Source organism: Canis lupus, chromosome 29 (assembly GCF_011100685.1).
Source record: "Canis lupus familiaris isolate Mischka breed German Shepherd chromosome 29, alternate assembly UU_Cfam_GSD_1.0, whole genome shotgun sequence".
NCBI lineage: Eukaryota > Metazoa > Chordata > Mammalia > Carnivora > Canidae > Canis > Canis lupus.
This window is the reverse complement of record NC_049250.1, coordinates 8,689,796-8,707,682: the sequence shown is the minus strand read 5'-3', so window position 1 is coordinate 8,707,682 and position 17,887 is coordinate 8,689,796. Positions and strand designations below refer to the sequence as shown.

Genomic DNA, 17,887 nt, shown 5'->3' with positions numbered 1-17,887 from the left:
CAGTGAAATCTGAACCCCAGCTGCTTTGAAAGGTATCTGACCTTTTACTGTTGTTCTTGGAAGACTTAGGAGCATACTATTGTAGAATTTACTTATCTTGTGTAACCCTCCCTTTGGTCTATCATATTATTGCTTTGATTCTCTTTTTTCCTCTTTCTGCCATTTTTGCTTTCTTCTTTTTTTCTTTCCTTTAAAAAAATTTTTTTTTGCAGGAGGAAGGAACATCGGATTCATATCATGAGCTGCTGGCAACCAGATGTTAATTGACACGAGAATTCTCAAAACACTGAACACTTTTCTTTTGCCCTACTCTGCTTTATCATCACAAATAATACTTCTTTCGTGTTTACGTAAATGTAAGATGTGCTTCTAAAACATTTTCTTTCTCCAAAACACCCGTTCTTAAGAGTTGTGGAAGAAACAGTTTCAGAGAAGTTGATGTAGTATAGTTACAACAGTAGAAATGGTAACCATTTCTTGAGTGTATTTTAGGCACCCAGATATTGGACACACAGGACTTCATTTGATCGCCATGGCAACTTTAAGAAGTAAATTTTATTTATGCCAGTTTACAGATGGGAAACTTGAGGCTTGTGACACTCCAGAGTTTATATGAATGATCTAATTCTTCATTTTAGCCAGCTCTTTAGGAGGCTACTTAAAGTTTACAGTATAATTTCCTGGGGAAAACATAAAATTGTGGAAGGTTAAAAGCAGTTATAGTAAAATATATCAAACAGAGTTGAATTTCTTGTTTTAAAGATAAAGATAAAAATACTCTTAAGTACCAAAAACATGGAAGTGTGTGAATGTGTGTTCACATGTGAACTCCACCCCACCCCTACCAAACCTTTTGTTCTGGGTAACTTCCACAGGATTCTGCATTTGTTTTCTCACTTACTAGCGAACGCTAATAGCTGAATAGCTGCCGAGGGTGGTGAGCTGTATTTTATTAAACGTAAAAGCTAGGCTTTCAGAATTGCAGATGTTGAAGGCTCTGCCTTTATGTAAAATAAATAAAATAACTTTTTTTCTTGTGACTGTTTAAATGTTTACATGTAGATCTTTATTGTTGGACTTTGTCTGGAATAGAGGAGGTTATGTTCATTTATACAGTGTCAGAGTAGGGTGGTGTCATGTTGAGCCGCCTCCTTTTATCAATTTGTTGTTATTCTAGAGGCCAGATATTGTCATTTAAGTAGAAACTCAGCCCTGGATTCTTCCTGTCTTGTCCCCCAGCACCCAGAATACAGTTTTAGCTGTCTGGTTGTTTTTGAAGTGTCACCTGGATTTTTTTGGTAAGGAGTTTAAGTCAAATCCCACTCCATTTACTTCTTTATGGAAAGTTAGCATTGAGAAGCCACAGATACTTCTTTTATTCTGGTGCCCAGGGCAAGTAAAGAAAAGGTCTTCTATTTTGTCCCACAATTTTCGTGTCTAGAATCAGAGTCTTGAGCTCTCCTGATGTTTACTTCTCAGTACAGGGATATACCAGGTGTATATCTCTATACGTTCTGGAGTACTCAAATGGGAGTGGTTTTGCCCTCAAGGGACATTAGGCAAAGTCTGGAGATTTTTGCTTGTCACAACTGGGGGTGGAATTCTATTGGCATCTATTAGGTAGATTGTAAATGGCCCACAAATGCACAGGACAGCTTCCCATAACAGAGAATGATCCTGTTTTCATTTGGTGCCCTGGTTGAGAAGCCCTACTCTGCAAAACTGAGTGTTATCCTAGGAAAACTCAGATTTGGCTAAAATCCCTGGATTTCCTTTTGTCTTCAGCCTTTCTTAGGTTAGGGATCTGTGGAGAGTGCTCAGGGCAGTCTTCCTCCTCTTCCTAAACACTCTGCCTATGCTTGATTTTGTTATAGGAGAGTGATAGTAACTATAGTCATTTGTATAATACTGTCTTTAATTATATCCTCTGAATAGTGATGAAGGCTGAAATAGGTTTTTTGGAGTGGATTTCGAGCCGCAGAACAGACAAACTCAAATTTATACTTTTAGTGTAACATACAGGGAACTCTAAATCGTGAGAGGCTCTTGTCCTCGACTTCACTTGTTCAAAATTTTTTACTTTGAAAATGATTCATTATATTTGAAGTTAAATCATGGTACTCCAGGCTGGTATGAGTCTTGAGTCTATGCCTCCCTTGACCCCTAAGATGGGAGTTAAAGCTCTTCTCTCAACAGGAGTGTTCATTGGAAAAGTTTGAGAAGTCCTAATATAGTGCTAGGAACACTTATCTGGATATCTTGTCCAGCAACCCACCTATGTGATCCTGACTGGTCATTTTACTTCTTTGAGCTATAGTTTCCTTTTCTGTAAAATCTAGATAACTAGTAATTTGATTATTAGTGCAGACATAAGCATCGGAGACAGAAAACGAGGTTGAAAGGAGTTGGCCCATTAGAAGTGGTAGTATAGTAAATTCAAGTGTCCTGGTGAATCTGAATCCGATGCACAATGGGGGAAATTACTGTGGAAGAAATTAGGATGTAAGCAGGGGCTGGATCATATGACAAGCTCAAAGAGTTTTGGACCTGATCTTTAGCTTAATCCTAAAGTACTAAAGAAGACCAGATTTATCTGACTTTTCTTGAAGCCTGCAGTATGCCATACTTTGGGCTCTGGGCATTTGGAGGTGGATGAGACCAGTTAGGAGTATGCTAAAATAGGCTGTGCAAGAGATGAGGACCAGAACTCAGGCAGTGGGAAAGTTATACTCAGCTTGGTTTATTAGCTAACACTTATTTAGCTTTCAGTAAGTAGCAAGCCCTGAATTAAGCTTTTAAGCTTTTTATTAATATTATTATTGTACACTTGACAACAGCATAAGTGCTATTGCCTCCATTCTGTAGATAAAGAAATTGAAGCCTGGAGAGGCTAAATAATTTACCAACGTTAAGACAGCTAGAAAATAATTTTAGGGGGATGCCTGGGTGGCTCAGTAGTTAAGCATCTGCCTTCGGCCCAGGGCATGATCCTGGAGTCCTAGGATCGAGTCCCGTATCGGGCTCCCTGCATGGAGCCTGCTTCTGTCTCTGCCTATGTATCTGCCTCTCACTCTCTCCGTGTCTGTCATGAATAAATAAATAAAATCTTAAAAAAAATAATTTTAGGCTTGCAGAGAGATAATTACTTAATGGTCTGAGAATCCTCATAGGTCTGTTTAATTCTGCGTATAAAGCAGTATAGGAGGTGTAACCACAGTGTACTTTTAACTAGCGTACAGTATTTTGAATGATTGGAAGGCCTTAGGATTGATGCTTGGAGAATAGTTTGGAGGAAGTTAACCAGTTAGGAGGTTTTTTTTTTTTTTTATAATTATTTTTTATTGGTATTCAATTTGCCAACTTACAGAATAACACCCAGTGCTCATCCCGTCAAGTGCCCCCCTCAGTGCCCATCACCCATTCACCCCCACCCCCCGCCCTCCTCCCCTTCCACCACCCCTAGTTCGTTTCCCAGAGTTAGGAGTCTTTCATGTTCTGTCTCCCTTTCTGATATTTCCTACACACTTCTTCTCCCTTCCCTTATATTCCCTTTCACTATTATTTATATTCCCCAAATGAATGGGAACATATAATGTTTGTCCTTCTAGGAGGTTTTTTCAAGAGAGAGATGATACATTTTAAATTGGGGGTGTGTTTTTTAGAGAAAGTAGAATTGGAAAGAGATGAGAGAATTTTTAAGGCTGTTACAGAGATTACCCCTCTATATCTGACATTCACAATTGGTGTTTTGCTGGAGGTGAAGAAGAGTGAGGGATACGTGTCTGGGGAGGGGGGGGCAGATTATGAATGCTATCTTAGACTTAACAAAGTTAGAGTTGCCTTTGATATGGCCAAGGGGACATGTTATAGGGGTATTTGAATATATGGGTCTGAAGCTCTGAAGAGACCTCTGAATTGGAAATAGGAATTTATGACTCATCGTTGCAATATTATTTGAAACCTATTGTGGACAGTATTTCTTTCTTTTTTTTTTTTTTAAAGATTTTGTTTTTAATTTTTTATGATAGTCACAGAGAGAGAGAGAGAGGCAGAGACACAGGCAGAGGGAGAAGCAGGCTCCATGCACCAGGAGCCCGATGTGGGATTCGATCCCGGGTCTCCAGGATCGCGCCCTGGGCCAAAGGCAGGCGCCAAACCGCTGCGCCACCCAGGGATCCCTGGACAGTATTTCTTATAGAAAGAGTATAGTGTGAAAGGGGAAGATAAAGTGTCTAAGGCCAAGGATAACAAAGATTGAAAATAATCATTTAATAATAATAGCAGCTACCCTTTATTAAGTGCTGACTCTGTGTTAGCACTATGCTAGGCTTGTTTGTTTTACCTATTTTATTTCATTAATTCATCCAGAAAACTCAGTAAGAAGATATATTTATCATCTACTTTTAGCAGCTCAGAGAGATTAGCTTAGATAAGTCACATTCCCAATAAATTGAGAAGCTAGCAATGATAGAACGTACTCTTAATAATGGTTCTGTATGGTAAATGGTGATTGGTGAACTTTGAGAGCTTGCTTGGTGGCTTAATGGAAAGGGAGCAACATTGAAAAAGATAGGAGGGGGAAATGGAGATAGTAAAGACAAGGCTTTCAAGAAATCGGACTTCTAGGGAGCATGGCTGTGGTCTAACATGGGACTAAGAGAAGTTTCTGTGGAATTTTGATTTTTTTGGTCTTGTTTTTAAGATGGAAGACACTACAGCATGTTCAATTATAGGTACATATGTGAAAGATATTTATAGGTACATAGTAAAACACTTCTGTAAAGGTGGAAGAAGACACGTAGAGCCATGTTTATCCATTTAGAAAATTGTTATTGAACGCCTACTGTGTGATAGGCGCAGTGCAAGGCAGTATATCTGAAAACTTTTTATGATAGTATGATCTATGGAGAAATGCAGTACTTGGTACCTTCTTAAGGCATTAACCAAAAGCTTCTTCAACCCCAAAGTAACCGAACTTCATATGGATAGTATTAATTGTGTTTGGAGTCTTGATTTCCTATTCCTCAATTCCTGTTGAGGACTGAGGCAGATAGGCAGTAGCAACGAGGGTGGGAGAGTGGATTGAACTGAAATGGTTGGGGAAAGAGATGAAAGTACATTGGCAAAGAATAATGTTGTCAATGTAGAAGTATTTATTCAACACCTACTGTGCCAGGCACTGGTATAGGCAGTGGGATGTGGCAATAGTCTGAAGGAAATTGTGTCTTTAAATTTCTAAAACTTACATTCTGTTGTGTCAGGATAGATGGTACAACATGTGAACAAATAAACTGATTTTAGATACTGATAAGGTTTTTGAAGAAGAAAAATGAGACCATGTCAGAAGAGTGAGTGGAGGTTTCTGCTTTGGCTATGATAGTCAGGGCAGACCTTTGTGTAGCACTTGTCATTTGAACTGAGATCTGAATGATAAGAAGCCAACCATCATGCAGAGATTTGGGAAAAGTGTATTTGAGCAGAAGAGTACAGTAAAAAGGCCCTGAGGTCAACGGGCCAGAAAAGACAAGTCTGGAGTGTAGTAAATAAGGGTGCAAATAGAGAAAGGTTCCTGGGACCAGATCATCCAGGCCTTACTTGGTAGGTGATGACAAAGAGGCTGGATTTTATCTCTGTGTAATGAGAAGCCATTGGCAGGTTTTAAGCAGGCAGTGACAATAGTATGATTTAGAAAGACGGCAGGTTGATGGGTTGCAAAGGGAAGCTTCATAAAGGCAATAATTATGTCCATTTTGTTCATTATTTTATCCCAGTGCCCCGAACGGTTTAGAATGTGGTCATTAATAGTTGTTGAATGAGTGAATGGATCAGTGAATGAATTATAGGAGGCAAAAATAAAGGCTATTTTAGAAATCCAAGTGAGAGATAGATGTTTAAATCAAGATTTGCTTGGTATACCTAGTTTTATGCATTTAGAATTGGGAGATAGAATTTCTAGGACTTAGGACTGGTGAAATGTGGAGAAGAATTGAGATTTACTGATTTGATCTTGCCAGCTGTTTATAAGGCTGTTTCCAATGGTGTGGATAGTGGATTCTTTCAGTTTGTAGATGTGTAATGGTAGTGGCAAATTACAAATAGCATTTATTGCAAAAGTAGATGAGGACATTGTGCTGATGTTCTTATTCTCTTGCTCCATTTGTTTCTTCCTCACCTGACTCTCAGTGAAGATGTTTTCGGATACAGTTCTGTAATTTGTTAGGTCGTACTACATTGAAAGGATATGGAGAAGCTGAGTTGTTAAATTTTAGGGAAAAATCTTAATTATAAAAGCACAGTAGTAGTTGCTACCCAGATTTGGCACTGCCATTTTTGTAAACTATATGGGTTTGTAATTTGTAAACTACTTTGTAGCTTCTGGGAATCACATCTGTTGTTTTTTAAATTTATTCTCTGGTATTTACATGGTGTTTACTCTTTCACTCATTCATCTGACATAGCCTAGCATTGTATTACTATTAAGTGCATGGGCTCTAAAGCCAAAATACTTTAAAGTGATGTCTGCAAGATGATAGAATAGGAGTTCTCTATTGTCATTCCCTCACAGGACATTGATTTTGGTAGTCATTCACAGACAAGAGCTCCTTTATAGGAGTCTGGGAGTCTCGTGGAGAAGTTAGAGAAAAAAAAAAAAAGAATTTTGGGAAGAGATGCATTGATGAGAGTTGAGGAACATTTTCACTTTGCTTGCATCACCCCTCCATCAAGATCAGTGCCTGAAGAGACCCCTGGATCCTGCAGTTTCACCCACAGGAGTGTGCAAGTGAGTATGTGGCTTTCCCAGCCAAGCAGGACACTGCTCAAGAAACCCACTTCTGTCTCTTATCACCTACATTACTGAAGTGATCTGTAAGGCTGAGGGGTTGGGAGCACAGAGGCTATGGGAGCACATAAACCAGGGCTCAAAACTCCAAAAGGATGCTACTTACCTCATAGACACTCATCAGGAAGGCTGCCCAAGAGCCACTGGATGCCTCACCCTCAGATCTCCTCCTCAACTGGCTCAGTCACCCCCAACACTCTATGTGTCTTGCCCAAACACACCCTACTGACCCATGTTAGTGCATGCTCCTGTAGATGGTGAGACTAAGCCTTTGCAAATGGCTAGCAAATAAGTTCAGAAAACCACCATAACTGAGGAATTGGTAAAAGGCTCATAAACTTATGCATTTCAGGGTACCACCCTAGAGAAAACAAATGGGAGGCATCTGGCGTGGCATTAATGGGATTGAGATAAAGCACAACAAAATTAAGGAAATAAGCATTGCCAAAGGAACATAATTTCCTAATAACTGATCTTCTTCCCCCCTGCAAAATGGAGATCTTCAAATTGCCTATCGAAGAATTCAAAATAATTGTTTTAAGGAAGCTCAGTGAGCTTAAGAGAACACAAACAACTCAGAGAAATCAAGAAAACAATACATGAACAAAGGGAGAGATACAACAAAGAGAAGTTTAAAAACACAAATTTTAGAAATTTTAGAGCTGAAGAATACAAAATGAAAATGCAGTAGAACAAATCTACTTGATCAAGCAGAAGAAAGAGTCTGTGAACTCAGAAACAGATGATTTGAAATCATCCAGTCAACGGAGAAAAAATAAATAAAATGAGTGTATGCATTATGGGGCACCATCAAATGTAACTATTTACATTTTGGGAGTTCCAGCTAAAGAGAAAAGGGCAGAAAGTTCATTTAAAGGAATAGTGGTTGAAAACTTACCAAATCAGGGGGAGATATAGGGACATCCAGGAAGGTGAAGCCCATAGGCCCATAAATTCAACTCCAAGAGGATTTAATTGAGATATATTTTTTAAAAACTATCAAAAATCAAAGACAGAATTTTGAAAGCAGCAAGAGAAAAGAAACTCCTCTGATATAAGGGAACCCCTGTAAAGCTATCAGCAAATATTTCATCAGAAACCCTACAGGCCAGGAGAGAATAGGATGACATGTTCAGAGTTCTGAGGAAAAAACAACAACAACAAACCCAACCCTTCCAACCAAGAATACGTTAACTTGCAGCATTCTCCTTCAGAAATGTAGAATAAAGACTTTGCCAGACAAATAAATGCATCACTACTAAACCTGCCTTACAAGATATGTTAAAGGAAATTCTTTAAGCTGAAATGAAAGGATGCTAAATAGTAATATGAAAACAGAGTATAAAATTCACTGGTAAGTGTATAGGGAAATTCAGAATATTCCAATAGTGTGTAAATCATTTAATGAATATAAAAGTTAAAGGACAAAACACTTTTTAAAAAAGTGTTTTTAACACTATAGCTACAAAAATTTGTTTATGGATACAGAATATAAAAAGATGTAACATCAAAATCATGAAATGTTGTGGAGGGAGTAAAGAAGGAAGAGTTTATATGCTATCAAAGTTAAGTTGTTATCAACTTAAAATAGACCATTATAACTATAAGATATTTTATGTAAGTCTCATGATAATTACAAAGCAAAAACCTCTGATAGACATAGACAAAGGATACCACCATGGAAAATCATCGAATCACAGAGGAAGAAAGCAAGAGAGTAAGAAAGGAACAAAGAAGCTACAAAAAAGCCAGGAAACAGTAACAAGGTGGAACTAATAAGTCCATAGTTAACTAATAATTGAAATGTAGGTGAACTAAATTTTCCAATCAAAAAACAGAGTAGGTGGGATGCCTAGGTGGCTCAGTGGTTGAGTATCTGCCTATGGATCAAGGTGTGATCTCAGGGTCCTGGGATCAAGTTCCACGTTGGGCTCCCTTTTGAGGAGCCTGCTTTATCTTGTCTCTCTCATGAATAAATACATAAATTCTTTAAAGAAAACCCAAAAAACAGAATAGGTGAACGGATTAAAAAAAAAAAAAAGACTCTATGCTACCTGTAAGAAAAATACTTAATTTTTGCAGACACACATAGGATCAGAGTGAAGGGATGGAAAAAATATTCCATGCAAAGGGAAACCCGAAAGAGAACAGGGTAGCTATACTACTATCAGACAAAGTAGACTTTAAGTAAAAAAGAACGGACAAAGAAGGTACTATGTAATGATAAAAGGGTCAATTCATCTAAATGATATAACAGTTGTAAACACATATGCACCCAAAGTCAGAGCACTAAATTTATTAATCAAATATTATAATCTGAGGACAGAAACAGATAGCAATGCAATAATAGTAAAGACTTCAATACCTCACTTTCACCAATGGATAGATCAATTTAACAGATCACTAATAAATAAATACTTCAAACTGATACAAGTGTCAGATATATACAAATCATTTCATCCAACAATAAGAGAATACACATTCTTCTCAAGCTCCTATGGAATACTCTTAGGGTAGATCCCATGTAAGGCCAGAAAACAAGTCTTAACAAATTGAAGATTAAAAATCATATCACAGGTCTTTTTTTTGACCAGAGTGGTATAAAACTAGAAGCAACAATAGGACAAAAGCTGGAAGATGCACAAATATGTGGAAATTAAACAATATACCCTTGAACAACCAATACATCTTAGAAGAAACTGAAAGGGAAATGAAAAAAAAAATGTTGAAATTAACAAAAATGGGGGTGCCTGGGTGGCTTAGTTGGTTAAGCATCCAATTCTTTATTTTGGCTCAGGTCATAATCTGAGGGTCCAGGGATTTGAGTCCTGTGTTCAGTGTGGAGCATGCTTAAGATTCTCCCCTCTCCCTTGGCCACCTCCCCCTCTCCCCGTCTTTAAAAATAATTAACTAATTTACAAAAATAAAAGTACAGCATGCCAAAACTTATGGGATGTAGCAAAGGTTCTGTGAAATTTATAATGATAAATGCTTACATTGAGAAAAAAGAAAGATCTCAGATAACCTAATTTATACCTTAAGGAACTAGAAAAAGAGCAAACTAAGCTCAAAGTTAGCAGAAGGAATGTAATAACAAAGGTCAGAGCAGAAATAGTCACTAGAAAAGCAATTGAAAATACCAACTAAGAGCTGTTCTTTTTTGAAAAGATAAGATTGACAAACCTTTAGCTAGTCAAAGATGAAAGGATTCAAATATATAAATTCAGGAATGAAATCATAAATATTACACCTGATACTGCAAAATACAAATGATCACTAGAGACTACTTATGAACAGCTATAGGCCAATAAATTGGATAACCTAGAAGGGATTAATTCTTAGAAACATACAACCTACCAAGACTGAATCATGAAGAAATCAAGTACCTGAACAGACCTGTAAAAAGATTGAATCATTAATCAGACTTCCCAGTAAAGAAAATCCCAGAGCTAGATATCTTCACTTGTCAGTTCTATCAAACATTTAAGGAAAATTAATACCAATCCTTTTCCGGATGCCTGGGTGGCTCAGTGGTTGAGCATCTGCCTTCAGCCCCAGGGCATGATCCTGGAGTCCCTGGATTGAGTCCCACATCAGGCTCCCTGCATGGAGTCTGCTTCTCTCTCTGCCTGTGTGTCTGCCTCTCTCTCTGTGTCTCTCATGAATAAATAAATAAATAAAATCTTTGAGAAAAAAGTACCAATCGTTTTCAAATTCTTCCCCCAAATGGAAGAAGATGGAAGACTTCCAAACTCACTTTATGAAGCCAGCATTACCCTGATACAAAAGCAATGCAGGGACACTATAAGAAAAGAAAAATCTGGGCCATTCCTCATGAACATACATGCAAAAATCCTCACAAAATATTACCAAACTGAATTCATTAGACATTTAAAGAACCAAACACCATGATCAAGTGGGATTTATCCCTGGGATGAAGGATGGTTTCCATATATGCAATTTGATCAATGTGATATACCAACAGAATGATAGATAAAAATCATTTGATTACCTCAGTATAAAAATGTAAACACAAAAAGCATTTGACAAAATTCAATAATTTTTCATGATAAAAACTCTCAACATAATAGGCATAGAAGGAATATACCTCAACATAATAAAGGCCATATATGACAAGCCCACAGCTACCCATTCATGAAAATCTAAAAGCTTTCCTTCTAACATCAGGAAAACAAGGATACCCACTCTTAGCATTTCCACTCAACCCAGTCTGGAAGTCCTAGACAGAGCAGTTAGGTAGGTAAAAGAAATGCATCCAAATCAGAAAGGAAGAAGTAAAATTGTGTGCAGATGTCATGATTTTATACATAGAAAACTCTAAAATTTTTAACAAAATACTATTAGAATAATAATAACTAAAGTTGTAGGATACAAAGTCAACAAAAATCATTGTTATTTCTACGTATTAATAACAATAAATATGAACTATTTGAAAGGGGAATTAAGAAAACAATTCCATTTAAAATAGGACCAAAAACAATAAAATATTTAGGAATAAATTTAACCAAGGAGGTGTAAAATCTGTGTACTGAAAACTTAAGTCAGTGATGAAAATAATTGAAGAAGACACAAATAAATGGAAGGGTGTTACATGTCTTGGATTAGAAGAATTAGTATTGTTAAATTGCCTATGTTGCCCAAAGTAATCTACACATTTAGTGTAATCTCTGTCAAAATTCCAATGGCATTTTTCAAAGAAACAATAAATAATCCAAAATTAACATGGAACTACAAAAGACTCAAATAGCTTGGGTGCCTGGGTGGCCCAGTCATTTAAGTGTCTGTCTTTGGCTCAGGTCATGATCTTGGTCAGGTCCTGGGATAGAGTGCTGCATCTGGCTCCCTGCTCAGTGGGGAGTCGTCGTCTTCCTTTCCCTCTACCCCTCCCCCTCGTGCTCTCTCAAATAAATAGATAAATAAATAAATAAAATCTTAGAAGATAAAATGACCCAAGTAGCTGAAGGAATTTTAAGCAAGGGGGACAAACTAGAGGCATCATATTTCCTGATTAAGAATATTAAAAAGCTATAGTAATCAGAACTATGATGGTGGCATAAAACATACACGTAGACCAAAGGAATAGAATATAGAAGTAAATCCACATGTACATATTTAATCTTTAGCAAGACATCAAGAACATACCACAAGGAAAAGAGTTCCTCAGTAAAGGTGCTGGGAAAACTGGTTCTCTATATGCAAAAGAATAAAACTCTATCCCTATCTTATACCACTCAGCAGAAACTAATTCAAAATGCACAAAAGATTTAAATGTAACCCATGAAACCATAAAGCTCAATACTGGTCTTAGCAATGATTTTTTGGAAAAGACACTAAAAGTACAGAAATGAAAAGTAAAAATAAGGGCACCTGGGTGGTTTAGTTGGTCAAAGCATCTGACTCTTGATTTTGGCTCATGTCATGATCTCAGGGTTGTGAGATTGAGCCCCGCCTAATGTGGAACCTGCTTAAAATTTTCTCTGCCTGTTGCCCCACCCTCTAAAAAGAAGCAAAAATAAGTAAAAAAAAAAAAAAAAAAATCAAATTAAAAAGCTTCTGCATGGCAAAGGAAACCGCTAAAGGAAAAGGCAACCTATGGAATGACAAAATATTTTTAATCTATGTATCTGATGAGGGGCTAATATCTAAATTGTATAGGGAATTCATTCAATTCAATAACAAAATAATAAGTAATCCAATTAAAAATGGGCAAATAACCTGAATATACATTTTTCGAAAGAAGACCTACAGATGACTATCAGTTATAGGAAGGGGTGTTCAACATCGCTAGTCAGGGAAATACAAATCAAAACTACAATTGAGGTATTATCTCACCTGTTACGGTTATTATTAAACAGACAAGAGGTAAATATTAGCACATGGAGAGAGAACTTTTGGTGGGAATGTAAATTGGTATAGCCATTATGAAAAGCAGTATGGAGGTTCCTCAAAAAATTCAAAATAGAACTACCATATGATCCCGCAGTCCCACTTCTGTATATATATTTAAATGAAATTAGTATCTAGAGATACTCGCAACTCACATCATGTTCATTATGGGAATAGTCACAATATCCAAATATGGAAATGATGGTTAAGTATCTGTTAGTAAATGAATGAATAAAGAAAAAGAGTGTGTGTGTGTGTATATGTGTATACACACACACACACACACACACACAGGAATGTTATTCTGCCATTAAGAAGAAGGAAATCCTGCCACATGGGACATCATGGATGAACCTGGAGGACATTATTACTAATAAGTGAGATAAGCCACACAGAGAAAGTATTGCATGGTATCACTAATATGTGGAATCTAAAAAAAAAAAAAAAAAGTCGAGCTCATAGAAACTGTGACTTAGAAACCGTGACTAGGTCCAATCACTAGAATGGTGATTGCCACACTAGGGAATTAGTGAATAGGGGAGATGTCAGTCTAACAGTATAAACTTTTAGTTACAACTAAGATGAACAAATTCTGAGCATCAAATTTATAGGAAGATGATTATAGTTAATAATATTGTACCATATACTTGAAATTTGCTTCAAGAATAGATCTTAAGTATCTCACCACAAAAAGAAAAAAGTAAATAGGTGATAGATGCATCATTAATTAACTTGATTTTGGTAATCATTTTACAGCATATACACATAACAAAGTATTACCCTGTACACTTAAGTGTATGTATGTATGTATGTATGGCTTTCTTAGTGAATCTTGGGGGAAAAGCCAGATAAGTTACCAGTGTCATAGTCTTTATTCTAGCATTAAACAGTAAATCTTGATATCTGGTAAGGAAGGTCATCCCACCATAATAATTCTTTTTTTTCCCTCTCTTTCACCAAGATGGCTTGTTCTTTGCTGTTCTTTCTCCAAAAAGGGTCTTTGAAGAAAACAGCCTATAGGGATTTTGATTGAACCAGTTTCTTAAATCTGTGGTTTACTGGTGTGAGAATTGACATCTTTAACATTTTTAAGTCATTAATTTGTTTTCATACAGTTTTATTTTCTCCATAGTGTTTTTGCTCATCTTGGGTAGATTTATGTCCAGATAATTTACTTCTTTTGTTAATTTAAATGGGTACCATTTTTATGTTAAATACTTTTAATATTTGTTGCTGGTATATAAAAAATGCAATTGATTGTTAAATATTGATTTTATATCTAGAAACTGCTATATTTTAATTCTCTAATTTATCTACACGTTCTGGATTTTCTCAGTAGTAAGTAAGTCATCAGTTGCATGTCATGATTACACTCTTCCTTTCTGTCTCTGTACCTCCCCCCACACGCCACCCTCCTTTAGCTTTCTGCAATGGTTAGACGTTCTGTGCATTGTTAACAGAGGTTACAGTGGAAGGCAGCTTGACTGTGTCATGCCTGCAGAGTCCTTCACCATGCAGTTTCTGTTCTTGTCAGACCTCATCTCCATCCAGCTTCCTTTCTTCTTTGCTTACTCTCTAGCCATACTTGCCTTCTTGTTTGCTCTGAATAATCAAGGTACACTCCTACCTCAGGGCTTTTACATTTGTTACTCCATTGGCTAGAAGTTGCTTCCTTTACATGCTTGCGAGGCTTAACTTCCTTTAGATTACCGTTCTTGGGCAGCCCCGGTGGTGCAGAGGTTTAGCGCCGCCTGCAGTCCAGGGTGTGATCCTGGAGACCGGGGATCGAGTCCTATGTCGGGCTCCCTGCATGGAGCCTGCTTCTCCCTCTGCCTGTCGTCTCTGCCATTCTCTCTCTCTGTGTATCTCTCATGAATAAATAAATAAAATCTTTAAAAATAAAATAAATAAATTACCGTTCTCATTTTGCCTTTTCCTTAGCTACCGTATCTTTGAAAACAAACAGCAGCTTTTTATTGCAGTATATTTTACATATCATACACTTTGCCCATTACAGATGTCCACTTCAGTAGTTTTTAGATTTGCCAAATTGTGTAACGTTTGTCATTAATCAGTTTTAGAACATTTTCATCACCTTAATAATATCTCTGTTCCCATTTACCACTAATCTCTAGTCCTACCCCAACCCCAGGCATCTACTGATCGACTGACTCCATAGATTTGCCTCTTATGGACATTTTATGTGATCTCTTGTTTCATGCTTATTTCACTTAGCATCATGTTTTGGGGGTTCATGAGTGCTATAGTATGAATAGTACTTCATTTCCTTTTTTGGCTGAAAAACATTTCATGGTATGGATGTACCACATTTTGTTTATCCATTTGTTAGTTGATCAACATTTGGTAGTTTCTAATTTTTGGCTAGTATGAATAATCCTAGCCACTCTTAAAGAGCAACGCTTCTTTCCTATAGCACAGTTTTTCCCTTCTACATTTTGTATTTCCTTGTTGTCACTATTTAGAATTTCACATTTTACTTATCTTGTTCATCTCTTTTCCCTAGAATATAAGCTCCACAAGGGCAGAGATTTTTGTCTGAAATTGATCACTATTGTACATTAAGTCCTGGAACTGTCTGGTACATTGCAGGCAGTAAATGTTTATGGAATCAATAAAGGAATAAGTGAATGGATGGATTGTATGTTACTGTACACTGTATTAAATACTGTATATTGTATTAAAATATTTTTTATTTAAGTGGCTTGATGTTTCTGGAATATTAACTATTTTTAACTTTGTGACGATTTAGGATATATCAAGGCGCTTTCCAGAGATTGCTTGTATTTATAGGGTTTTCACCACGTGTGACTTTTTAGTTATATAGTTATCAGTGTTAAAATCACTCTGACACTGTAGTATGGGGTCTGGGCATGGAATCACGTGTAGTTATAAACACAGTGGTCTGGTGTGGAAAGGGTATTTGTCAGAAAACACAGTACCCTAAAGCCTATCCTGTTAAGTCTTAGTCCCTACTGGAAATTCACATTTTGGGGACATTTTTCTTGCATATGTATGTTATGATTTGATAGAGGACGTCTCTTGGTAAGGTAGTATATGAGTATGGTTGATAGTCTGTTATTAACCTCTAAGAACTGACAGAGTCACCTTATTGGTACATCCTTATTTTTAGAAGTAAATACAATTCTAACACATTAACTTAAGTCATTGTTTTATAAAACAAAATATATTTTAAGTATTCATTGAGAAGCTCACTGTTGAAAGAAGTGATTCTCTACTCACCCCTTCTATATATTTGTTGAGAATCAGAATGATTTTATATTTTAATTTTGTTTCCTAGTAAATAAAAAGAGAAAATCTGATTTTAGCATTTTATCCTGTGACATACCTTTGGTTTATAATGAAGAGAAGACTGTTTTTTGTTTTGTTTTGTTTTGTTTTGTTTTATCCCTTTGGATTACCCATTTCAGCTTTGTTTACATTTTGTAATTTACTAGCTTGTTATCTATTTCATTATTTTCAGGGTTTTTTTTTATTAATTAAAGGTTTATTTTATTTTATTTTAATTTAATTAATTTATTTTTTAGGATTTATTTATTCATTCAGAGAGAGCGAGAGAGAGGCAGAGACACAGGCAGAGGGAGAAGCAGGCTCCATGCCGAAAGCCCAATGTGGGACTTGATCCCGGGTCTCCAGGATCACACCCTGGGCTGCAGGCGGTGCCAAACCGCTGCACCACCGGGGCTGCCCTAAAGGTTTATTTTAGATGATTACTTTTCTAAGACATTGTGTCTCTCAGAGTTCATGAATTTTCTTTTTTAAGGCATATATTTTAAGTCCATTGTCACTTTTCTCCTCCTCTTAATAGTTGATTATGTTCCATGTTTCGTGATATTGTCTATTTTAACACTTTAAATCTATTATTTGTTTTATAAATATCACTAAGCTTCAAATAGTTTCTTAGTTTCTATTTCTCTATATTTGGATTTTCTGTCTTAGGCAACAAGCTAAGCTTGAATATTAGATTGTTAAGTACTTGATGAAAAGATGTTGCTGGAATCTCTTTTCTATAATAGGTTTCCTTTTTGCAATAAAATACTTCAAAATAAAAATACTGATTTATCTACTTTCAGTTTATGTGATTTGGTCTAAAATGTTTTTCCTCTTTTGTGTTTTCTCAGGTGGTGTTTTTTTCTTTGTAAATTTTTTTAACTGTCATCTATTTTTGATGCAGATAAATACTGAGGAACATGTGGATGCAGCTGATCAGGAGGTTATCTTGTGGGATCATAAGATTCCTGAGGACATCCTAAAGGAAATAGCTACCCCTAAAGAAGTGCCAGCAGAAAGTGTTACTGTCTGGATTGATCCACTTGATGCTACCCAGGAATATACAGGTGACTTTACATTAAAATTGATCAAGCTTTTGATTGCCATTATATATTGGCAAATGAGAACAAAGGCAAGTAGTGTATACTTGGTGGTAAATACTTTACCAGTCTTACACAGCTTTTCCAATTAGAATTTAATTTAATCCAATTGGCTGGATTAATGCAGTGTGGTATGAAACTGTTAGACTGGGTCATTTATTCTCAACCTTTCCCCTGACCTCAAAACCACCATATTGTGGCATACTTCTCTTCCTTTTTTTTTTTTTTTTTAATTTATGATAGTCACACAGAGAGAGAGAGAGAGGCAGAGACACAGGCAGAGGGAGAAGCAGGCTCCATGCACCGGGAGCCCGACGTGGGACTCGATCCCAGGTCTCCAGGATCGCGCCCTGGGCCAAAGGCAGGTGCTAAACCGCTGCGCCACCCAGGGATCCCCATACTTCTCTTCCTGATAGTGATTCATTCTATCACTGACCCTTTAGTGAAGGGACATTTTTTAGCAGTCACAACAATAAAATGGTTCCTATTGAACACCTATGTATTGAGGTATTTGTATATTGAGTTATATATTGAGATGTGAGTTTCAGTATTTATTTATATAGGCAGGATACAATATTTACTTGTGATTTGGGGAACTTAGGTTTTATACATATACATCTATCTTTGGGATTCAAAATAGTAAGTCCTAGGCACCAGAGGTAATTAAGTAGCAAAACAGAATTACTGCCTTCACCCCAATTTTTTTTGTTTTTTTACCTGAAATCCTAGC

At 36.6% G+C, this 17,887-nt stretch overlaps 1 protein-coding gene across 1 annotated transcript in view; it reads left to right on the top strand.

The window, feature by feature from the left end:
• The window catches only part of BPNT2 (3'(2'), 5'-bisphosphate nucleotidase 2), a 38,535-nt gene that overhangs the window by 1,290 nt on the left and 19,358 nt on the right, over positions 1-17,887 (top strand). Inside the window, exon 2 of the mRNA XM_038579350.1 lies at positions 16,962-17,124. Within this exon, the coding sequence (XP_038435278.1) occupies positions 16,962-17,124 (163 nt within the window). The remainder of the gene's footprint in view (positions 1-16,961; positions 17,125-17,887) is intronic.